This window comes from Anabrus simplex, chromosome 6, assembly GCF_040414725.1.
Source record: "Anabrus simplex isolate iqAnaSimp1 chromosome 6, ASM4041472v1, whole genome shotgun sequence".
NCBI classification, from domain to species: Eukaryota; Metazoa; Arthropoda; class Insecta; order Orthoptera; family Tettigoniidae; genus Anabrus; species Anabrus simplex.
Window position 1 is genome coordinate 189,948,820 of NC_090270.1, and position 26,121 is coordinate 189,974,940.

General features: G+C 42.4%; 1 protein-coding gene and 1 non-coding gene across 2 annotated transcripts in view; one reads left to right on the forward strand and one right to left on the reverse strand.

Annotated features, from left to right (window-relative positions):
• The window catches only part of LOC136875641 (putative sodium-dependent multivitamin transporter), a 207,775-nt gene that overhangs the window by 124,865 nt on the left and 56,789 nt on the right, over positions 1-26,121 (reverse strand). The window contains exon 2 of the mRNA XM_067149183.2: positions 15,215-15,354. Coding sequence (XP_067005284.1) covers positions 15,215-15,349 — 135 coding nt within the window. The 5' untranslated portion in view covers positions 15,350-15,354. The remainder of the gene's footprint in view (positions 1-15,214; positions 15,355-26,121) is intronic.
• Positions 8,584-8,685, forward strand: LOC136876601 (U6 spliceosomal RNA). The gene has a single exon (XR_010860633.1). It is a non-coding gene; the product is annotated as a U6 spliceosomal RNA (small nuclear RNA).

The window sequence follows — 26,121 nt, forward strand, 5'->3', positions numbered from 1 at the left end:
AACTAAACAAATCTTCAACTTATTGAACAGTTACAAATCCAAGCCAACGTGGTTCACTGAAATTGAAAAGGATATGAAAAACGCTGGAATTTAAATAGGTACGATAGAAAACAAAACACGTTTCAGAGACTTAACACGAAAGGCAGGATTTGAGGAGAGGAAGAAAATGGGCTCATGGGGAAAAGGAACAACATTATCAGAAAATGAAGGAAGTTTGGAAACGAAGAAAGTTAAATGCAAAGAAAAGTAACCAAAGTTGATGTATCGTACCCTCAAAAGGGTTAATCGAATAATAATAATAATAATAATAATAATAATAATAATAATAATAATAATAATAATAATAATAATAATAATAATAATAATAATAATGTTCTTGGTTTTACGTCCCACTAACTACACCAGCCATCCACAGGGAATTATTTAATCTTTCTTACCCGATTTCCATTTGCCGAGTCTCGTTGTCGCTGAAACAAAAGTAGCCTTTCACTGTTGCTCTTATAAATATACATTTATATCCTTACTCATCCAGGTGTCTCTACTCTTCTTACAACGTTCATATTTCTCTTCCATGTACCACGCTGCTCTTAAACATCCAAGAAAGTTTTTTTTAAAGTGGTTTAACGTCGCACTAACACATTAAAGGTTTTCGCCGACCCAGGGATGAGAAAGTGCTAGGATTGGAAAGGTAGCGGCCATGGCCTTAATTAAGGTACAGTCCCGGTGTGAAAATGAGCAAAGCCGGGCTGAGTGGCTCAGACGGTTGATGCGCTGGCCTTCTGAGCCCAGCTTGCCAGGTTCGATCCTAGCTCAGTCCGGTGGTATCTGAAAGTGCTCAAATACGTCAGCCTCGTGTCGCTAGATTTACTGACACGTAAAAGAACTCCTGCGGACAAATTCCGGCACCTCACCGTTTCCGAAAACCGTCAAAAGAAGTTGGTGGAACGTAAACACCATTAACATTATTATTATTATTAAAATGAGGAAACGACAGAAAAACATGTTCAAAATCGGCCAACGGTGGGGTTCAAACCAACCATCTCCCAATTCAAGCTCACATGTGGTTAATACGTCGATCTGGTTGGAATAAAAACATTTCTGTAGTCTACTGGTGTAGACGGACAGTTTCTAATAAGTTCTCTTAGTTGCGTGTGCGAAAACCGCTATGTGAAATATTTCAGCTTATCACTTTGCCCGGTAAGGTTCTGTCACCTAAGGTTAAAAATTATGTGAGCAATTTCAAAGAATTCTCGCTGGTATGTCCTGCGGGTCAGTATTTCTACCACAATATTATCACATAGCGGTGTTTGCAGGCGCAATGCCTTGAGCTAGGCAACATTTTATGAAACGTTTATCTTTGCTGTCTATTATTTTCCCAATTAACCACCTAAACATACGTATTTCCTTCTAAGATGTATAATGTTGAACTTGTTCTCCTTGCTACAAGTATAATGCCAGCAACTTCTTCAAATACTCTGCAAACAAAGAACTCCACACTACCGCAGTGAGAATTTTTCCAAATGTCTTAAGACGTATCCTATCTGTCTTTCTTTTGGTCAAATTACGCCATATTTCTCTATTAATACGAATTCCATTTAGTAAAGTAAATTAGTGTCTTCATCCCAAGGTGGTGCAGCTCTTTTCAGGCTCACCCCATATGGAGGCGAGCTGCATGTACCATTTTAGCCACATACCAGGCCCCCTGCCTTCTTAAATTTCTGGCAGTACCAGGAATCGAACCCGGGCCTCCGAGGATAACATCTTAAGTTATAGTACTAAACTTTGCGCTACGAAGGCGGACATTCCATTTAGTGATTCGAAAATAATAATAATTTTATTGATTTTATGTCAATGCCGAAGTTCCAGTATTTTATCCCATAATAGTTCTTTTACGCACCGGTGAACCTATCGACACGAGCATGGCATGTTTGAGCACCTTCAAATACCACTCAACCACCAATTGAGCTCAGGAGGCCAGGGCTCTACCGTCTTGGCCACTCAGTCTAGTAATCTACGAATCGATCTGCCGATTTCACCTTAAATATTCGTCCGTAACACCACATATCAAATTAATCTTCTTTCTTTCCTTGTCACTTTTCACGCAGCTTGGTGTGGTCATGCATGTAATCTGTGTCACAAATATGTACTCTGAAGAATGCTGTATTCAAGTATTACGCATTTCTATAGTGGTTCGCATTGTGTTATGTTTAAATGAAGAGGTGTGTATTCAGATAATCACAAACACCCTGTATCCGAGCTAGATAAACCACGATTGGCCAGGAATCGAATCCAGGACCCTCTGAGCCGAAGGCAATTACGCTGACCAATGAGTAACGGAGCAAGACCCTTCCCAGAGGTCAACATTATTTCTCCACAGTATTTCTCCCTTCAGAAACAGCTTTCCAAATTTGTTTTGAGGTGAAAAATGTATTTTCGTTAGTCTACATTTTTTACCACCGAGATCGATAGCTGCAGTCGCTAAAGTGCGGCCAGTACCCATATTCGGGAGATAGTGGGTTCGAACTCCACTGTCGGCAGCCCTGAAGATGGTTTTCATTGGTTCACTATTTTCACACCAGGCAAATACTGGGGTTGTACCTTAATTAAAATCACGGCCGCTTCGTTTCCACTCTTAGCCCTTTCCTATCCCGTCGTCGCCATAAGACCTATCTTTGTTGGTGCGACGTAAAGCAAGTTGCACCCAAAAAAAAATATCCCGCCTTTCCTTCCGATATTTTAAAACCCAGTAAACGTTGTCTAGAGGTCAAATGAAATAAAGGAAGTAACTCACTCAGTGAGTTAGCTGCGCGGTACGAGCCGTATATTGTAGCCGTAAACTTGAATTTGGGAGATTATGGGTTCCAACCTCACGATCGACAACCCATTAGTTGGTTTTCCGCGGTTGCCCATTTTCACACCAAACAAAGACCACGGTCGCTTCCTACCCATTACAAGCCTTTGCCTATTCTGTCGTCATGGAAAACCTATCTGAGATAGTGCGATGTTAAACTATTTACAAATGGGAGTAAATCACCACAATCAACATTATATTTCATTCAGATTTAATGTCCTGCCTTGGCTGGATTCAATACATTTCATTATAGTTTGAGGCTGATATTGTTTGTTTCTTGTTTTTGCCATTATGATACAAATCACTTCCATCTCAACATTTACTTTGCTATACACTTGTTGATCTATAATTCTGTTTTGGAGACTGTTACTTGGCAAGCTAAGCACTAGCCTGCAGCCTACAGTCCACATGGCACTCAACAGTTCTATATAAAGTAGCAGTCCTTAACAACTGTTATTTTCTTCACTGGTTTAAAGAGAAGATATAAGTCGTAGATTTCAAGAAGAACGACAACAAATCCACACCGTCCAAGTTTTAGCAACTGCCAACGGTAATATAGCAAGTAACGCCACTGCCAGAGTAGCGAGCTCATTCGTTACGAAGAAGAAGATGAAGCGAACCCAACTATAAGAGCTGCTGCTTTCCGAAGGTTCCTTTTTTAAATCCTGGCATCTCCTTCGTTATGCGCCCATTTAAACGTAACAACACCAACGTAAAATTATCAACTTACGAACTACATTCTCTTGTTATCCATGTATGTAAAGATAAAGTACTAGTCAATCCCAAGAAGGTGCGTGATAACTCTGGTGGTACTGTGACTGGCTTTCCATCAAGGCGGCTATGGGTCGAATACCGGCCGAACCACGTACGAAATGAAATTCACGTAAAACTGGAGGCTCCGTGACTCATCACCACCACCATCATCATCATCAACATCATAGGCATTCATTCGCTGGCGGGTATAATGGTGTGCCTCAGGTGCATCAAAGTCGCCGATTAAGAGTTCTTAGATGACAGAAGAAAGCAATTCTAGAACCACAAACTCTGACAAAATGGCGTGCGGCGTTTAGTGCCGTGAGTGTTCGAGGACATGTTCGGCTCGCCAGGTGCACGTCTTTTGATTTGACTCCCGTAGACGACCTGCGCGTCGTGATGAGGATGAAATGATGATGCAGACGACACATACACCCATCCCCTGTGCCAGCGGAATTACCCACCAAGGTTAAATTTCCCGACCCTACCGGGAATCGAACCCGCGACCCCTGTGACCAAAGGCCAGCACTCTAACCATTTAGCTATGGAGCCGGACAACTGATGAAATTCTGGTACACCAAATCTGCCAAAGCTCCTTGTTGCTGTAGAACATGCAGCCTCAACTCAATGCCTTATGACGTCAGAACAGAGTGCCTGTCGGCGATATTCGGGCGCTGTGCTGACGAGACCGTTAGCAGTGCCGGTCCGTTGTATTTATGACAATTATTGTTCATTCTTGAGCAAGTTAACCTTACTCTAATCTTAACATTTAATATACCGTGAATTCATTTCAGTCCGCCTCTGTGGTGAAGTGGTTAGTGTGATTAGTTGCCACCTCCAGAGGCCCGGGTTCGATTCCTGGCTCTGTCACGAAATTTGAAAAGTGGTACGAAGGCTGGAACGGGGTCCACTCACCCTCGGGAGGTCAACTGAGTAGAGGTGGGTTCGATTCCCATCTCGGCCATCCTCGAAGTGGTTTTCCGTGGTTTCCCACTTCTCCTCCAGGCAAATGCCGGGATGGTACCTAACTTAAAGCTACGGCCGCTTCCTTCCCTCTTTCTTGTCTATCCCTTCCAATCTTCCCATCCCCCTACAAGGCGCCTGTTCAGCATAGCAGGTGAAGCCACCTGGGCGAGGTATTGGTCGTCCTTCCCAGTTGTATCCCCTGACCCAAAGTCTCACGCTACAGGACACTGCCCTTGAGGCGGTACAGGTGGGATCTCTCGCTGAGACCGAGGGAAAAATCAACCCTGGAGGGTAAACATATTGAAAAAGAGAAAGAAAGAATTCATTTCAAAACTTCTCACGTTTAATAAATGTAATGGTTCTTATTTATTTAATTATTGAGGAAAAGGAAAAGGGATAGTTCTAAAATGCGATCAGCAGTGGTTTTGAAATTCCCCATCGAAATCGAAACTGAAGTGTTTTTCCCCAACAATAGCCAAACTAAAAATACAAAGAATCATGGCATTTATTCAAGATTAGCATTTGTACCCGTTCTTTGCACAGGAATTTGCAGTGGATTACACGTTACCTTCAGGAATTTATGCGAAGTAACATACAGTAGCTCCATTCACACGTTTAATGCGACATGTTAAAATGTTTTTTTCGTACGAAAGCGCGTGGCAGTAACGTGAAATATGATGGAGCTGAACAAAGTCGAGAGAGAATGATGACGATTTCCGAATTGATTGTACGGTACAGTTCCTGGGCCGAAATTGTGCGAAATTCTCCATTGTTGCATATTGTACTGTATCTCTGACCACTGGCGTGGCGCTCTGACATTGATGCTACCTCCCTTAATATCCGTCCTATCGAAAAGAGTAAAATGGCTCTTTAGTTTTTCCCGTTGCCCATCTTGAAGTGACATGCCCGACATGTCCCACGGGACTTGGACTAAAAATCCAATTTTTCGTTATCATCTGCGTCATTGTCCGCCGTACCATAATGACGTACATGGCATAAAAGAACGGAAATAACATATTCTTGAAAGTTTGCTGTATACCTAATGTCAACGAAAATATTTGAGAGCAATCTTCCTATAAATACCAACACATGTGATTGCCATGACATCATTTGCACCTGATAACACAATCCTGAGTAGAATTCAAATACGCAGTTTGGTTGAAATAAGTCCAGGAGTTTTCCACTTTTAGGAATATACAGATACATAACTAGACAGACAGACAGACAGACAGACAGACAGACAGACAGACAGACAGACAGACAGACAGACACACTGACACCAAAGGGAAAGGTTCTACTTCATGTTACCTCGGTGTTCAGACACATTAGGTGGGGTTAATTTTAAAGCCGAGAGAAATAAGATTCATCCTCTGATTTTCTCCTGTTATGGATCCTTCAAATAACTGTACGTCTGCGAGGGTGTCCGTCACTGGCTGAAGAGCATTAAGCCCGTAGAAAATAGTAATTTTCTTCGTCATTTGAAGAGTAAGCAAAATTAAGTATACAACAAAAATTATTTTAAAATGAAGGGGCGTTTCACATATAGTCTACAGACTTTACATGTAATCAATAGTGTAAGAGAACATAGAAAACAACTTTTCTGGTCTTCCTATAAACTCCCAGTCTATTCAGTGATTTTTAAATGATATGCATATCGAAACCTGCTCCTGGATGAGCAGACTCTAAATATAAAAGTTGGTCGAGATATAATCAACAGTGTAAGGTAAGGTAAGGTAAGGTAAGGTAAGGTAAGGTAAGGTAAGGGTGTATTCTGCCCGAAGGCAGGTCCGAACCTGCGCAGAGATGTGCCTGAGCCGGAGTTTACGTACGCTAGAGAGGCCAGTTCCTTTCCGCTCCTCCATTCCCTTACCCCCACCAACATCGCGTGGTAACCCATCCAAATCTTGACCACGCTCAGTGTTGCTTAAATTCGGAAATCTCACGGGATCCGGTGTTTCAACACGGTTACGGCCGTTGACACAGCGTAAGAGAAAATGGCAGAAAAATATCTTCCGGTCTTCGTATAAACCCCTAATCTATTCAGTGATTTTTTTTGCTAGTTGCTTTACGTCGCACCGACACAAATAGGTCTTATGGCGACGATGGGACAGGGATAATTAAGGTACAGCCCCAGCATTTGCCTGGTGTGAAAATGGGAGACCACGGAAAACCATTTTCAGGGCTGCCGACAGTGGGGTTCGAACCTACTATCTCCCGAATACTGGATACTGGCCGCACTTAAGCGACTGCAGCTATCGAGCTCGGTCAGTGATTTTTAAACGATATGCATATCGAAACCTGCTCCTGGATGAGTAGAATCTAAATATAAAATTTGGTCGAGATATAATCAATTGTGTAAGTGAAAATGGAAAAAATATCTTCTGGTCTTCGTATAAACCCCCAATCTATTCAGTGATTTTTAAACGATATGCTCCTGGATGAGTAGACTCTAAATACGAAGTTTGGTGGAGATATAATCAATAGTGTAAGATAACATTGAAAACAAAATACAAAACTATTCTAGTCTTCACATAAAGCCCCAGTCTGTTTAGTGATTTTTAGATGACATGCATATCGAAACCTGCTCCTGGATGAGTAGACTCGAAATATGAAGTTTGGTCGAGATATATTTAATAGTGTAAGAGAAAATTGAAATAAAAAATATTCTGGTCTTCCTATAACCCCCTAGCCTATTCAGTGATTTTTAAATGATACGCATACCAAAACCTGCTCCTGGATGGGTGGATTCTAAATATGAAGTTTGGTCGAGATCTATTCAGCCGCTTACCCGTGATGGTGGAACAAACAGACACGAAAGCTAAAAACTACTGATACGATCTTGAATTGATCTGAAACGGATAAATATATCAAAATTCGGCTAAACAAATTATACTATAGACAACGGACCCGCTAGAATTTTATTTATAATATGGGAAGTTTAGAAATGAACACACGGTATATCAGAAGCATATAAATTCATTGTAAACGAATTATCTTCAATAGCAACCAAGTGAGTTATTTTATAAACGCTACTATACCAATTATATTTAAAACATATTCAAACAACTTTATGAAATCTGTATAATTATATAAAACAAAGAGTTCTGTCTGTACATTGCTCAGAATTTAAAAATAATGGTAATTTTGTATCAGTCTTGTCCACAGTAACAAGGAAATGCACTTTTAAGTTTTCCGTATACGAGCATCACGAGAAAATGGCTGAAGAGAATTTAATGAAAACAGATATGTAAAGTCGGGGAATGAGGCAATACAATCTAAGCTATAAATAATTTTATTCACACTGAGTGCAATGGTAGTTTAGGGAAAGACCTAAAATTCAATTCTCAAATGTTATTAGTGGTCCTATCGATAAATACTCCATGACAAAAGCTATATAGAATTCAATGTCCGGTCATTTATGTCGTATACATTTTTTTACCGTGCCGGCTATTTTAACGGAGATATTCATCGATTTCGAATTTTGTTGCTAATTCCATATAGACGCCGAACCACGAGAAAATGGATGAACAGAATTTAATTAAAATCGGTACGTAAAGTCGGGTAATAAGGCATTAGGCTATAAATAATTGTATTCACGCTGGATGAAATAGTAATTTAGGGGAAGGTGCCTATTTCATTTTTATATACCCACGTCATTGGCCCTGCCGAAAAATTCAACGTAACAAAAGTTATAATGAATACAACTTCCGATCATTTATGTCATATACAGTTTTAACATGCCGACTATGATAGCAGAATTCATGAATGTAGACGTTTGGTGCATAGTCCACATCATTGCTAACATGGAAATGTTATTTAATCGTATTAAGTGGCAATGGTTTTAGTCACGATAGGTTTAAGGTGTAAAACCGTGTGGTCATCGGCCTATATCGACAAGGAAAATTATGTTGATTATTAAAAAATGAGAAAATTTCGTAAAGGAACGATCGCTTGAAAAATGACAAGAGAGAGTCATTGGATTCCCTAATAACACAGACTTGGAAGGAAACTAAATGTGAAGGCTCATAATGCCGAAAGTTGGAACGATACAGAGAAGATTAGCATGGCCCCTGCGCAAGGATTACATGCGAAATCGTGAAGCGTTCCACATTTGTGCTTTGAATCTTCAGCCTCTCAGCCGACTGACGTAGACAAAGAGAAAAAGGATGTCTATACTCCAACCATCCCTTTCTTGCTTGAGTCGTATAACCTTAAAATAATTACTGTGACTGGACTTTCCTTTGGTGCGAGGGGAACAATTCCCAACTTTCGTTACATGGCGACAAAAATATAAACTAGCGAGAAGTCTACAAGATGAGATAGCCGTCTCATTCATCAAATACTCCGTTTCGATTCTTCGACACCATTTATATGGAGTTCATGCCGTTTAATATGGTTAATTGTAACCTATCATTTTTTAAACAATCTTCTCTTATCTTCCCTCAAAATTGTTACTGTGTATTATTCTGTGTCTTATGGCAAATCTAGGGTGTCCTGGATCAGATTAAATAATTAATAACTACTTAATTGACCACTGTTGTGATGTGATTTGTCTCTTCTGCTGCCACTGATCTCCGACAGATGGGATTACCGCTGCGCCCCGAGTAAAACAGTCTGCCTGAATATTGGCGGTTAGCAGCTGGGGAGTTAGATAACTCTCTACATGCAGTATGATTGTCCCGTCAACGACGGGCACTACAGCAAGTAAATACATAAATGTTATCTGTCTTTCTTCAGCTTATCCCAGTTATTCCTAGGGTCGCTGGAGCGAACCGGGCTCATTTTGGTTTGGCCCGGGATTTTAAGACCGGATCCCCTTCCTGACGCCACGTGATTCTTGAGATGAAAATCTTGACCCAGGATCGACCGCGATTTGAACCTCAGCCTTCCGGTTGGGAAACCAACACCTAAGCCACTGAGCTCATCACGACACCCAAATAAATAAATAAATAAATAAATAAATAAATAAATAAATAAATAAATAAATACATTCATCATTAACAATTTAACATCCTTACCTTATATTCAATTTCATAACTACCCAACTCATATTCTTACTATTATACTAGCTACGTATCTGTTGGTTCTAAACATTAAGGGGAAAATAAAACTGAATATAGAGAAGGAATGTACTCTAGAATTCGTAGAAAAATGCTGGGGCTGTACCTTAACTGAAGGCCACGGTCACTTCCTTCCCGCTCCTAGCCCTTTCCCACCCCATCGTCGCCATACGACCTATCTGTGTCGGTGCGACGTAAAGCAAAATTGAAAAAAAAAAAAAAATTGGAATTCCACCTATGTTCTAGGTATGCAGAGTTTCAACCGTTAACTGTAACGAGCCGTTCTCGATTTCTATTCATATGTTTCAGGACTTAGGTACTCTTGCTGCCCACGCATTTTAAATATTGTGTGGTAACTCCATATTTAAAAGACTTCGATCTTCTTCACTGTAGCCATTTTTGACGTCCATCTCTCAACACTATACAGAATATAGACCAGATGTAACATTTTACAAATCTCAGCCTGTGATTATCGTCCAGATCTGTACATGTAACAACTTTCTTGCTCTATACGGCATTTTATCTCCATATCTGATGTCCAGGCGTCACAAAGCCATGTTCCAAGGTATTTAAACGTATTCACTGTGTTTTTAGTATGCCACTGAGTGTTAGGCTAGAACCGGTCAAGATAACTGGCTACCGTGTGAATTTTGTTCTCTTGATGCTAATATTCAAGCCTAGATTGTAACTCCATCCACTTACTGTGCGAAGGAATTGTTGAAGATCATCTAAATTCTCTACTACTACTGATACTAAAATGGTTTCATTCCTCCCCAGAAGGGGGAGGCGAGCCTCTTAGACGGTGACGTCGTCTCTCAGGCCGGCAGATTTGTTTCGGTGAAGGAGATGCTCGAAGAAGGTGAAGGGGTTGGCGGCCGTGGCCTATACTAGGAACTGTCGCGGCATTCGCCTTAGTGCAGGAGAATGGAAAAGAAACGGGAAACCATTCTCACGACAACCGACGGTTGGGACCAGCCGTGAGGTCCAACCTTGTGCCGTCTCCTGAATGCAGAGGCACAGAGCCACGGTAGAGCCGTGACCACCCCTCCCCTGCTCGGTTGGCTGGTCAGAGTGCAGAGCTGTTGGACCACGGATCAGCCGTGGCCACTTATGGGCTAATTTTCTTTCTTTATTCCTCACCCTGAAGGGGTGAGGCGGGCCACCCTCTCACTGGCTGGGAGAGTGGGCATGTTAAAGGAAGAAAGAATAATAGGTGAAGGGGTGGACGCTATTTTGCTTTACGTCGCACCGACACACATAGGTCTTATAGCGACTATGTCACAGGAAAGGCCTCGGAATGGGAAGGAAGCGGCCGTGGCCTTAATTAAGGTACAGCTCCAGCATTTGCCTGGTGTGAAAATGGGAAACCACGGAAACCATTTTCAGGGCTGCCGACAGTGGGATTCGAACCCACCATCTCCCAGATGCGAGCTCACAGCTGCGCGCCCCTAATCGCACGGCCAACTCGCCCGGTAGGGGGTGGACGTGTATGGTGATATCTTAGAGGCAGTTTTAATCAGTTTTGTGGGTAATGGGGCATGATATGAGGGTATATTTTATGTATTTGTTTGCTGACTACTGGCGGGAGGTGGGTTAGGACATATTACTAGTGACATCTGAATTTAAGTACACTATTGCAGATATAGATGTGAACTGGACTTCCTTTTTTTTTTTTTTTCAGTATATATGCTGGTGGAACATAGAACAAGAGTTGCATCTGGATTTCCAGAAATTTTGTAATGCTAGAAACAAAGAATGAACTGGAAGAATTATATGTACAAATGAATAGATCGGTAGAATTTACGTGAACACTGACTTACTAACTACTTTTGAATATGACGTAATTATATATGCAAATACATTTATACATGCAATGATAGGTGAACTGAATATGAAGTACAAGTTACATTGAGTATGGAGAATACGAGATAACAGATGGTACAGCTGAGAGGTCAGCAGTGAAGAGAGCCAACAGGTTGTCTGAGCACGTAACTGTTATCCACTGATGACCATTGCTGGAGACGGTGTACTTGAAGGGGTGGGGGGAATTGGGATAAGGTTTATCCCAGTGCAGCCTGTTCCTGTGGAGGTGGCCGGTCTGTGGGTTCGGTGAGGATGCGGTGGTAGTGAAGTGGGTGTATATGGGGGATCGTAGGGTGGATTGTAGGAACTGGGAGGCGACAGGGTTGTTGGGTTCTAGGGCCTTGTCGAGGAATCTCTGGAAGAGAAGGGAGACGTGGGTGTCAAGTTTGGGGAAAGGGAAGATGTCTTATAGTTCCTTGGTATGGAATAAGGGAGGGTGTCAGAGGTGCGAAAACCCCCAACTGGTGCCGGCAAGCCGACGTATCCGATGCGATCTTTTGGAGGAATTTGTTTGTACTGTAGATTCTGGAAATGGGGCGGAATGTGAGATGCTGGTCTATGGTAACGCCAAGGTATTTGAGAGAAGATTAAGGGCGGATGGGGGAGTCATCGATGGCGAGTCCGAGGCTGGCAGAATTGCGGGTGATGGAAAAGCGCCGTTTAGGAGGTCGGATTAGGATGGATTGGAATTTTGGAAGGACTGAGGTGGAGGAACCATCGGTCGCACCAAGAGGTAAAGGTGTCCAGGAAGGGTTGCAGGTTTTTATTGATGCTCTGGACGGAAGGGAGTGGGACAAGGATGGCGGTTTCATCGGCGAATTAAAGGATTTAGATGGGTGGTGACTGGGGAATGTCGGCGACGAAAATAATAAAGAGTAGTGGGGAGAGGGGTGAATCTTGCGGTACACCGAGGGACATGGGGAAGGGTGGCGATAGGTGGCCGTTGAGTGATATACATGTTATTAAGGTAGGCAGCGAAGAATCGGATGTAAGAGCCTGGGGGTGTGAAGTAGTGGAGCTTCAAAATAAGGGCAGGATGCCAGACGGAGTAGAAGGCCTTGTTAAAGTCGAAGGTGATTAGTAGGGACGGTCGGACTAGGTTGAAATTGGGCAAGGATTGTAATGAGACAGATGGTGTGGTCGGAGTCTAGGTTGGATCGGTCTTTTCCGGGTTTGGGAAAAGGAGCATTGTGGATCTCTTCCAGGAGGTGGGACAGAAACCGCAAGTGAGTGTGAATGTACAGAGAGATGCTAGGAGCGTGAGGAGTTCGACAGGGGCTTGACGGATATGGCGGTACCGGATTGGGTCGTGACCTGGAGCGGTGTCGCGGGTGCGGACTAGGATGTTAGTAATATCGGAGGCAGTTATCGGGATGTTTAGGACGCGGGGTGCGAGTGTGTGAGTAGGAGAGGGTCGAAGGAAGGGGGAGGAAAGGAGATCCTGGTAAAGGGCGGTATCGGGCGGAGATGAGTAATGGTAGGGGGAAGGAGTGAACCGTTTGCGGAAGTGGGAGCTGAATATCTCCAGCTTTTGCTGGATGTTCGATGGAGATGTTCCATTAGGGATGATAGGGTATGAAGGGGTGCTGTGTTGACCGAGGAGAGAGGATAGCTTGCGCTGGAACTGAGAAGGTGAGGCATGTAGGGAATTGAGTGAAGTGCAGGTTTTGCACCAGGTTATATGAAATCCACATAACACGGTTACAAAGGCAGTACAGGTATTTTCACCAGTTGAATGTATCGGCCTGTATTGTGAGTAATTAGGGCCAGGATAAAACTTTAAAACTTCACGGCACGTGAAAAGCAGTTGGAACTCTGAAATACGCACCCAAAAAAATCATGTCTAAATGTTGTTTTTAGGATAAGAATGTTTTCATTCATTCTGAAATACACCTGTCACATTTACACTGGCAGTAGATATGTTTACAAATGTCACAATGTTATTTTCACCCATTAAAAATATACTCGCAAAGTTCATGAAACATTCGTCAGTACTCTATTTAGGTACAGAATATACAAGCGGAACACGAGAATAAAAATTAGCCCATACAAGGAAAACAAGATAAAACTAAGCACCATATATAAGCGGAACAGGAGATTAAAAATAAAACTATACAAACAGAACACGAAAATAAAATTTGTGGGATGTTTAAATTTGAAATGTCTTGTCATTGTGCCGGCTGAGATACCTTTACAGACAAAATAGAACATAAATTGCATTTGACTCTGTCTGGTTTTATTATAGCCTAGTAAAGAGTCCTAAACTGGTCTCCGGTGCGGCATTATGCAAAGTTTACCGTGTTTCGTACGATTATATTACTAGGCTTCAATGAAAATACTCTTAAAAAACAGTTGAAAACAAAACAGAACACATTACGATATTCGCAGGTACCGAAGGCCAGTTGCCGGTGCAACGGAACTCACAGAACAAAGAGGATATGACAGAAGACGGAACACGGAACATGGAACATTTCAGCACATGGCGGCACACAGCCGGTATCGACAGTCAGCTAGTAGGCGAAGGGCAGTGCATAGTGGCGCTGCCGACGGGATAGCGATTCACTATCTCTGTCTCGCTTGAGAATGTTTCAGAACAATTGCCACTCGGTGTTCCGGAACAGCGGAACACAACTGTGCACCGGCGCAGTGTGCCGAAATAGGGACACAGTCGCAACCCTACAAATAACCAGCAAGCAGCCTGAAAGTGCTAGAGGAAAAAGCAGCTTAAGGTGGGACCTTTTATCAACTGAAATATATTTTTAATACAAGAAACGAGACAAGATGGAAGAAGGAAACGAATTTTGAAGGATACCGGAGATTGGAGTAGTTTAAAATCGTACAGGCGCCGCGACAGAGAACCATGAAGTACCTATGGAAATCAAAGGGAGATTAGTGGAAGGTAATCGTACAGCTTCCGAAAGCTGCTCAGATACACCTTGGTACCAGGACATCTTCAGTTGTTGGTATACAAGACAATATTATAAAACGTATCGTTATATACGGTGCTCAAACGTGGACAAAAAGAAAGGAATCTCAACATATGATAAAGGAAGATCTTCCGATTGATCTTTGGAACGATTTGTGAGAACAACGAGTGGAGGATACGAACCAATGATGAGGTAGAACAATTACGAGTCTATGACGCCCCGACGATTATGACGGCTATGATGGCTCCGTCATATGGAGAGAATAAACATTCAAAGATTTCCGAAGAAAGTCATGAACACGAGCCGTTTTGTCGGTCGCCGAAATTCAGATGATTGAACGATGTCGAGGCCGACCTGCGTAAGCTCAAAATCCGGAAGTGATGACGTCTGGCGGCAAAGAGGAACTTCTGGGGAAAACAACTAGTCGACAAGGCTCTGACTTTCAATAGGCTGTAACGCCATAAAAAAGTAGGCCTACTTATGATGTAATCTTTGTCGATGTACAATGTTAAGAATCCGTGGCAAATTGTGCAGCGTTTTTCTTACTGATGTACATATTACTGTACTTCATTCAAAGACATTTTAACGTACTCCTTAATAAGCAATACCAGTTCATGCTTTATTAAAGGTTCATACAAAGTTAAATTTTCCTCTGGTCACTCGTTTTCTAACGATAGCCGACCAAGTATGGAAGATTGATTATTATAATCACCATTTTCACTCCAAATGCTACAGTATCGTTAGCTCACGAGCATTAAAGGCGCCGTGATCACATGTAATCCATTGAAGCTTACCTGAGTGGTCCTCTGTCGACCTCCAGTAAAGCGGTAGTAGATGCCGATGGATGCGGAAGATATAAGCATGATGCCAAGGATGACGTAATCCCATACACCAAATGTACTAGGCGCGACAGCGGGGGAGGCGTCCATGTTGTCTGAAAATAAAAACATTCATTACTAATCAATAATAATGTTACTTATTTTACATCTCGCTAACTACGTTTATTGTTTTCAGTTACGCCGAGGTGTCGGAATTTTGTCCTGCAGGAGTTCTTTTATGTGCCAGTAAAACTATCAACACAACACGAGGCTGAAGTACTTGAGCACATTCAAGTACCATAGGTCTGAGCCGGGATCTAACCCGCCAAGTTGGGCTCAGAAGACAAGAGCTCTACCGTCTGAGCTACTCAGCCCGGCACATTCTTTACTACAACTTAACACTGACTTAAGTAACAGGAAGAAAAAAGGACTGTCAATGTACAGATAGTTCATTTATAAGATTTTAATAGATGTTGTTGCTGTTGTTTCGCTATAGGGCGCAGTCAAGAGTACTGACTGACGTCGTCACTCGCTTGCCGCTACGGCGACCGCAATTCGAAACCCGGTCCTCCATGGAAACATGAAGGTCCCGTAGTTTTGACTCTATATCAATAGTCACCTAAAACTAGAAACTTCATTCCCTCGTAAGCAACCAAAAATAGATTCACAACAACAGGAACAACGAAGCCATATGTTTATTTTCAACATTCTATTTTTTAACGTTACACTTCCACAGGGTTACCAATTATCTCAATTATTTTTGGAAGGAATAGGACCTAGCAAACATTTCTTAATTCTTAATTCTACACAAATTCTAGTGTTAGTCCATTCTTCATGTCTTGTTCGTTTCCTCATTTATTGATTTCTTTTTAAAATGTGTACTTTAATAAAATTAAAATACTATTTTTAAAGAATTGCCCACCCTAGACAAATAATGAGCGGAGAAACAAAATTATGTCCTTAAAACGGAATAAACTGGGAAAAACAGATTTTCCAAGTTAATATAGGGTCGGTCAAGCATCTAGGCTGAATAATAATAATAATAATAATAATAATAATAATAATAATAATAATAATAATAATAATAATAATAACGCCCGGCTGCTTGGATGAATCGTCAGCGTTGAGACCTGCATTTCCGAGGGTACCGGGTTCAATTCCCGTCCGGGTCGGAGACTTAAATGGAGGAGTTTGATTCATTCCTCTAGGTGTCTGTGTTTTATCCCAATTCACTCCTCTTCAGATTCACACAACACACCACATTACCAACTACCACAGAAACACGGAATAGTTAATACCCCACGGTACCAAAAAAAAAAAAAAAAAGGCGTATGGCTTTTAGTGCCGGGAGTGTCCGAGGACATGTTCGGCTCGCCAGGTGCAGGTGTTTTGATTTGACTCCCGCAGGCGACCTGCGCGTCGTGATGAGGATGAAATGATGATGAAGACAACACATACACCCCTGTGACAGCGAAATTAACCAATAGTGGTTAAACTTCCCGACTCCACCGGGAATCGAACCCAGGACCCCTGTGAGCAAAGTCCAGCACGCTAACAATTTAGCCATGGAGCCGGACAACTCAGAGTACAATGGGTTGTCTATTCGGTCCGCTGTATGAGCTTTCATTGTGATGCACGAAACGACAACTCGCAACAACGTAAGGCCGAAAGTTAAAGGACTAACTGAGAACTCAATTTGCTGAAAGGCCGTATGATAACAATATACATTCCTCTTGTCACAAAGAGTGCATAATAAGAAAAACGGTATATGTGGAACAGGAAAAGGGGTATTTTGAACATTTGTTGTAATGAAAGATACATCAATATTCATAATACTGTGTTTTATCCTTACTGAGCAGAGTGGCCGCGGGTATTAAAGCGTTTCGACTTGAGGCCAAGCTCTGCATTTGGGAGACGAGTGGGTTCGAACCCCACCATCCACTATCCTGAGAATGGTTGTCCATGGTTTCCCATTTTCACCTCCATGCAAATGCCGGGACAGTTCCTATTCATAGGCCACAGCCGATTCCTTCCATCACCTCACCCAATTTCATTCACCATCATTCATCTTCATTAACTCAACTGAGTTTGGCGTCAGGAAGAGCATCCGGCCGTAAAATCATGGCAGATAAATTCATCTCAGCTACCCCCCCCCCCCCCCCGCGTACTAAGAAACGAAACTAAGGGGTAGACATACATACATCGTGTTTTATCTTTCACTTTCAAATCCGCCTCCGCCTCCCACGTATTGAAACCCAACATACTGTGGAGTATGTATCTGAAACACCTGGTACATTCCTCCCCACAGAGTTGGCGTCAGGAAGGGTATCCGGCCGTAAAACTGGGCCAATTCCACATTTTTCTACATATTTCGCACCTGCGACCCCACCAGGATGTAGGTAAAGAGGTATTATTATAGCAGACCTTTCGAAGATGTGGCAGTTGAGTGATTTAAATACCAATTTCAATGTTCCGATTGAGCCACTATCCGGCAGCGAAAGTGGAACTCTTCTCAATGGTATCTAAGCCAGGGGAGGTGATATTTTTTTGTGTGAGACCAGATGGCTTTAATATGCCAACAACAATGATAAGGAGACGAGAGGCCAAAGCCCTCCACAGGCTGTATCGTCAAGAAGTAGAAATGACATAGTTTGTCTACTTGTTTGCCCGCCCTTCAAAAAATGGGCTGCTTTGTCTGCGATTGTACCAGCGAACTTAGAAGAAGGTAACTAGCATTCTAAGCAAATAACAGAAGATTCACAGCAGCAGCAACAACAACAACAAAAACAACAACAACACAAACAACGAGCACATATGTTTATATTTAGTGGTGTGTCTTTTAACGTTACTTCCGCATATTAACATGCTGTTGACGGAACACATAAATTCAATTTGGAACTTAGCCTGTGTTTGAAGGCTGGGTGCTCTTCCCGTTGCCACACACTGGTCCGACTAAAATTCCACACAAAGTTGCCAAGTCGGGTTGGAAACTCTGACACTCCTCTCTCCCAGTTCCTATACTTCTCTCCACTTTGCTGTGCCATCTTCGTATGAGAGGGTAATCTTCTTCTTCTGCTTTTACACGAATGAGTTCTGGGTCCATTTTCACTCTGCATAATATTCGCCTAAGTGGGTTATTAGCCCTAACGAGTTAGTCGATTGCAGGGGCTGCCCCCTATGCCTACCAGCCTGCCAGTTTTCTTATCGAGTCCCTTCTCCTGGCCTGTGAAGATCCCCCATCATTTCAAAAGGCAGCAGGTCCAGTTCTAATTACCCTGAACAGAAGGGTTGCCTCCTGCGTCAGATCCGCCCCATCGAGGTCTTTCTCCGCCTCCACTGCACTTGAGGTTTTCGCCTGTACCCGGACAAAGTCCATAAACAGGATACTATCACCCAGGCGAAATAGATCGTGGTTTCTTAACAAGGTGTAATTCCTCCGCCTTCTCCTTCCTCGTCATTTGCAGACGGGGCCCCGTACATGACACCAGTATAGCGAAGGTACGACCGGCGGGAAGACGAGGAAGAGCACGCCCATGACTGGAGCGGAAGGAATATACAGAGAAGCTGGCGACTACATGAGGAACAGTATTACAAGAAACGTGTCTCCTCCCTCAGGATAGAAAAGCATTTGCAATGCGCCTGAAGAACTCCGACGTCTGACAGCAGAGGGGTCTTGAGAAACAAGAAAACTGTTTCGCACATTTGGACATAACTCTCTTTTACGGCCGGACACCCTTCCTGACACATAACCTATGTAGAGGATGTATTCACCATTGCGTGTTTATGAGGTGGTTGATAGAGTGTTGTTATACGTAAATAAAGATGTTCGTATTAATACGAACAGTCAGCCCCCGAGGAATTAACCAGACGTGGCTAAAATAACCCAACCTGTTGGGAATCGAATCGGAGACCCTCTAAACTGAAGGCCACTACGCTGATCATTCAGTCAGCCTCTTACGAGAGGGTAATATTTCAATTTTTTTTTTTTCTTTACGTCGCACCGACACAGATATGTCTTATGGCGACGATGGGGTAGGGTAGGCCTAGGAATTGGAAGGAAGCGGCCGTGGCCTTAATTAAGGTACAGCCCCAGCATTTGCCTGGTGTGAAAATGGGAAACCGCGGAAAACCATTTTCAGGGCTGCCGACAGTGGGGTTCGAACCTACTATCTCCCGAATACTGGATACTGGCTGCACTTAAGCGACTGCAGCTATCGAGCTCGGTGGGAAAGGAAGCGGCCGTGGCCTTAATTAAGGTACAGCCTGATGTGAAAATGGGAAACCTCGGAAAAACTCACAGCGGCGCGCCCCTAACCACACGGCCAACTCGCCCGGTGACTGGCATTGCTTCCAATTATTTGTGCCAGTCTCCTCACTTCGATCTTTCTTATCTGACCTCCCTTGGTCAACTCTTAGTCCTTTCCGACTCCGATGCGAGGCCTGGGGAGTCTCATTTTCTCGCCCGTCGTGGCCATTCCCTTTCTTTTTCCGATACCTTCATTCTCCGACGTATCTTCCATTTTCTGTCTGATGAGTGTTAAGCGAGGATTGTTATCCAATTGCATTTCATCTCAAAACAATAATCACCACCAGAAACAGATTTAAACTTATCATGAAATTCCTGAGAATTTCACCCAATGTAACTTCGTAACAAAGTATAAAATACGAAACTGACGAAAATGGCTGGTTCAGGGTTATTCGACCCCCACTAATGAGAATGACGCTGTGTTATGATAAAGGACCACAATTTGTCTTGTGTGCACGAAAACCATCTTCAAGTATGCCGAAAGTGGGGCTCGAACAATGAACGCAAGAGGGGAATTTAATATTTCCCATTTCATAGTCATCACCATGCCTTTAATCAGGATACCGGTACTTATATCTCAGAAACTGAAGATATTACAGACCTGAAAATCGGTACTTTTGATCGCTTTTAAAAATAAAGAAACACTTATTTTTTTGTTTTTGGAAAATCCAATTAATGGGAGAGTGAAAAGAGAGGTGAATTTTTAAAACGAGTGCATCTATAACTCAAAACTTTTAAAGTTTACAGATGTAAAAATAGGTATTTAGAATCTTCATTAAAAATAAAGACACACGTATTTTTTTGTTTTCGAAAAATCCCAATAAGAAGAGTGAAAAGGGGTGCAAAAGGGGTTGAATGCCTTTAATGAGGCTACTTATATTTCAGAACCTGAAGATACTACAGACCTGAAAATTGGTATTTGGGATCTAATTTAAAAATAAAGAAACAGGTATTTTTTCGTTTTTGGAAAATCCAAATAATGGGGGGGGGTGAATTTTTAAAATGAGTGTGTCTACATCTTAAAACTTTAAAAGTTTACAGATGTAAAAATTGGTATTTATCTTCCCCCTTAAAAATAAAGGAATATGTATTTTTTTTATTTTCTGTAAATTCCAATAGGAGGAGTGTAAAAGGGTGAATAATGGGTTGAATGCCTTTAATGATGATACATATATCTCAGAAACTGAAGATATTACAGAACTGAAAATTTGTATATGGGATCTCTTTTAAAAATAAAGAAACGCGTATTTTTTTGCTTTTGGAAAATCCAATTAATGGCGGTTAAACAGGAGTGACAAATTGGGGTGAATTTTTTGAAAGACTATATCTACAGAATATCTGAGAAACGTAAAATGTTACATACGTAAAAAGTGGGTATTTGGAATCGCCTGTAAATGTAAACATAGGTGATTTGTTTTTGGAAACTCCACTTAAGGGGAACTAAAAAGGGGTGAAATTTTAAAACGAGAATTTCTACAGTATATCTCAAAAAACTTAACATGTTACAGAAGTGAAAAATGGTATTTTTTTATCTCTGTTAAAACTTAAGAAACGTGTATTTTTACTTTTCGGAAATACCCCTTGGGTGGAAGGGGGGTAAAAGTGACTGAAAATGGTGTTGAATTCTTTTAATTAGGCTACTCATATCTCAAAAATGAAGATGTTACAGACGTGAAATTTGATATTTGGAATCTGCTTTAAAAGTAAAGAAACACGTATTCTCGGAAAATCCAATGAAGGGGGGGGGGGGAAGAATTGAAAAATTGACTTAATTGTATGAGAATACATACATCTAATAACAACTAAAGTTGTTACAGACGTGAAAATTAGTATTTTGATCTCCTTTAAAAACAAAGAAAAGCGCGTTTGTGGGGGGGACCATCTTGGGGGACGGGAGTGAAAAGGAGTTGAATTCCTTTCATGAGGACACATAAATCAAAAACTAAAGAAGTTAGAGTCGTGATAATTGGTATTTAGAAGATCCTTTACTATTAAAGAAACAAGTATTTTTTGCTGGAAAATTCACCTGGGGGCGGGGGGCGGGGAGTGTGAAAGGAAGTGAAAAAAGTGAATTATTTTTATGGGGATACTTATATCTCAAAACTGAAGGTAATAGACGTGAACACTGGTGTTTGGAATCTCCTTTAAACATAAAGAAACACGCCTTCTTTTAATTTTTTGGGGGGAAGGGTAAATAAACTTAACGGCGGTGGGGTATAAAAGGAGGTGAGACCAATTGATTTTACTGTTCATAATGTACTTATAAGGAGCCTCCGTTGCTCAGGCGGCAGCGCGCCGGCCTCTCACATATGGGTTCCATAGTTCAAATCCCGGTCACTCCATGTGACATTCGTGCTGGACAAAACGGAGGCGGGACAGGTTTTTCTCCGGATGCTCCGGTTTTCCCCGTCATCATTCATTCTAGCAACACTGTCCAATATTTCATTTCATTTGTCATTCATCGATCATTGCCCCAGAGGAGTGCTTCGGCAGCCGGCACAATTCCTATTGTCGCCGCTAGATGGGGCTTTGTTCATTCCATTCCTGACCCTATCGAATGACTGGAAGCAGGCTGTAGATTTTCGATGTACTTATTCTGATCATAAACCGATCATTTTTAATCTTTCCTGGGTTCGTTTTCAACAGCCATCTTTTCCTTCGGAGAACGTTCTTAGATTACAGTAGATTCTCCTGGCATATAAATGAAAATGTAAACACATTTGAAATAAACGATTGGAATGAGATTGACCGTCAAATTGTTCACCTCTATAATAAGGTCAATAATGCACGGAAGTATGTCATTCGTATCGCCAGAAATCCCGCACACTTGCCTACGCGCGACAATGGTGCTGGTCACATTGTCAACAATGACAATGGCAGCAGATGTAATTTACCGCCAAGTAGCGGTATTGCATCTTGCTGTGGGGTCCAGATCTAACAATAATAATAATAATAATAATAATAATAATAATAATAATAATAATAATAATAATGTTCTGGACCGTCGTCAAATGTGCGGACCGCGCTGGAAACAGGTCCTGGACGGGTAATGACTAAGAATGCAGTCCGGCCGCGGGTTCAGTACCGCCAAGGCACCCAAGACGACACCACGCCGGATCTCCTGAAGGATTTGAGCCATATTAAAAATGCTTATAGGAAAAGATGGCAAAGATTTAGGGACCCAACTGACCGGGTGGAATATCTGGACCTAGCCCGGTAAATACGAAATCTATTGCTGGAAAGAAAGATTGAAAAATGGGAGGAAACTTGCCGTAATCTATTAGAAAACGAGTCAGATCGCGAATTTTGGCGGATTCTCGCAGAAAACGAGTCAGATCGCGAATTTCGGCGGATTATATATCTAAAACAATAAGCATTCAATTATAAATTTCAGTATAATACCATAGCTAAGCACGGGTATCTTGCTAGTAACTTAATAAAGAGCAGCACCTGCCATCGGCCATGGGTAAAGTAGCTTCTTGCATTCTCATTGGTCAACGTGAACAGAATGTGACGTCATTGCCATCAATGCTGATAAATACATTGCGTTACAAACCCCGGCTGAATAAAAGCACAAACAAAAAATACCATGTAAAATAAACATGCGGCGTGAAACCGTCCAGACCAGCATTGGTCTTGTCCAGATCCTATCCTAACCGTCCGCACGGCAACAACCAGTCTAGACCAATGGTCTTGTCCAGGTCTTATCCTAACCGTCCGCACGGCAAGAACCAATCTAGACCAATCATGTAACAATAATCACCACCACCAGCTATCGAAGCACCACTCACTCATCAGTTCCTAAGTAGAGAAGTTGTCAGCACTGAGCACTGCTTGACAACATCCTTCCCAAGCACTTCGAGCATAGATATTTGTATGCTCGAAGCCCAAGCGTGTAAACAAACGACAGTCGTTCCGCGCGCTGCTGAATGTAGCGAGTACTGGGCTGCGGAAGGTAAAGTTATAATCCTAATAGAGGTCTTCTAGTTAAACAAAATCGAACATCTAGGGGATAGTGGGTTCAAACCCCACTGTCGGCAGCCCTAAAGACGGATCCTTTTGGTCTCCCATTTTCACACCAGATAAGGCCGCGGTCACTTCCTTCCCAGTCTTAAACCTATCCTATCCCATCGTCGTTGTAAGACTTGTCCGTGTCGGTGCAACGTAAAACAAATAGTATTAAGATAGTCAAACAAAATGTTCATTTTCATCGCAAAGGAAAAAATAAATATTTATAGAAATACTGCACGAAGCAAAGTCATCTCCGAAGTCCTTTGGATGGGTGTAAGGCAAAGGTTTCCACCATTCGTAACCTCGGCACTTGACAAGGCAAAGGTTTCCACCATTCGTAACCTCGGCACTTGATGGGGTAGAGTGGTTAACTCTACGCCCGGCCGCCTTTGCCCCCAGGAATTAACCTGGTACTCATTTATGGTGTAGGCTGAGTGAACCTCAGGACCGTATGCACCTCCGGAAGTGGAAATATCGTTTCTTAAATTTTTCGACTTCCTGACGGGGAATCGAACCCACGTCCTTCAGGGTGCACCGAGCACGCCTTTACCGCCTCGGCCAAGCAGCCCCTAGAAATACTGCAACAAGAGATTAATGTGTTGAATGGTATTTATTTAGTGTTTTTAGGGCTTTCCACATCGTATGAAATGCAGTTCTTAATCTCTATATCTTCCTTCCGCCGCCTCCTTTTGCGCATTCCTCTCGAAAAATTTTAACAGAGCGGCTATTTTCGGACCAATAAGATATTAACGAAGAAATTTTGCCAGACGTGTAAGAGTGAACGAAAGTGATGTGACATTTCGCAGAAAACTTTGCTCCGTTCCGTCACAGGTGAAAGATTGCTCTTTTAGTAATACGTTATCTATGTTTGCTTTCCCATCTCTGTGGTCTAAAACACGGACTCAATATTGACACTGATATCACTGACATGTATATCGTATCTGCAGGAATGACGTATGATCTATTTGATCCGATCTCATTTTCTTATTATTATTTTTTTACAATTGCTTTATGTCGCACCGACACAGATAGGTCTTTTGGCGACGATGGGGTAGGAAAGGGCTAGGAGTGGGATGGAAGCGACCGTGGCCTTCATTTGCCTGGTGTGAAAATGGAAAAGCACGGAAAGCCATCTTCAGGGCTGCCGACAGTGGGGTTCGAACCCACTATCTCCCGAATGCTAGTTCACAGCTGCGCGCCCCTAACCGCACAGCGATCCGATCTTGTGAAGCGATTGTATGTAATAGCACCATTAAAATTCAGAGTTGATAGATTGAGGTTGTAACTGGTCACTTTTGGCAACCACTTTCCTAATATTTTTATGAAGAAGCTACTAGAAGAATTCCTAATCACATGATAAATTACTTCAATAAGTTTGAATTATAGTCGCTTCGCCATTGAATGCTTATCAGAGAATGTGTTTGCACCCTCTGCTAGACCAGTAGAGGCTCATCTAGACAATTATATCTAGATAATATCCGACCTAACAGAAAAGAGTACATTTTAACTTCGAGCAGAGATGCCCGTCTGTTAGGTCATCAGCCCAGAGGCTGGTTGGATCCTCAAATAGCACCACCAAAGGCTATGCAGTTATAGGGCAAACAGCAAAAACCAATGGCAGAGCCCAAATGAGGCGTACTAGGCAAGATGAGGAGCGAGGTAGTTTGCCATTGCTTTCGTCAGTGGGCCAGAATGTGCCACTGCAGCACGACTGACCCTATGAGCAACACCTTTCATAACACTCAGATACAATGGTTGTGCTCCAAATGTCATTACTCAGCACCACCCATACCCCAGCAGCTTCCATATTGTCACAGCCATGGATGAGACTGGGACTTCAGTGGAAGCTACACTTTGCTCTGGCCTATGCCAAGAGACGGATACAGAAGTACTGCTTCCATCAAGAAAAGGCATGATATGTATACTCAGATATGCCTTTCTTCGATTTTATATTTATCTTTCTTACTGGCTTTATCCCGAGAGCCTCCGTGGCTTAGGCAGCAGCGCGCCGGCCTCTCACCACTGGGATCCGTGGTTCAAATTCCGGTCACTCCACGTGAGATTCGTGCTGGACAAAGCGGAGGTTTTTCTCCGGGTACTCCGGTTTTCCCCGTCATATTTCATTCCAGCGACACACTCCAATATCATTTCATCTCTCATCTGTCATTCATTAATCATTGCCCCAGAGGAGTGCGACAGGCTGTGGCAGCCTGCACAATTCCAATCCTCACCACTAGATAGGGGCTTCATTCATTCCGTTCCTGATCCGATCGAATGAGTGGAAACAGGCTGTGGATTTTCATTTTTCACTGGCTTTATCCCAATGATTGGCATCGGCATGTGTTAATTATGATCAGATACCCTTCCTGATTCCAACCTTAGGTGGAGGAATGTGTATTCACTATTATATTTCTGTGGTGGCAGGTAGTGTATTGTGTGTATATGAAGAGAATATTGTAAAGATGAATATGACACTCAGTCCCTGAGCAAGAGGAATTAACCATACGCAGTTAAAATTTCCGTCCCGGTCGGGAGTCGAATGAGGCCCTCTGAACCGATAGCCTCT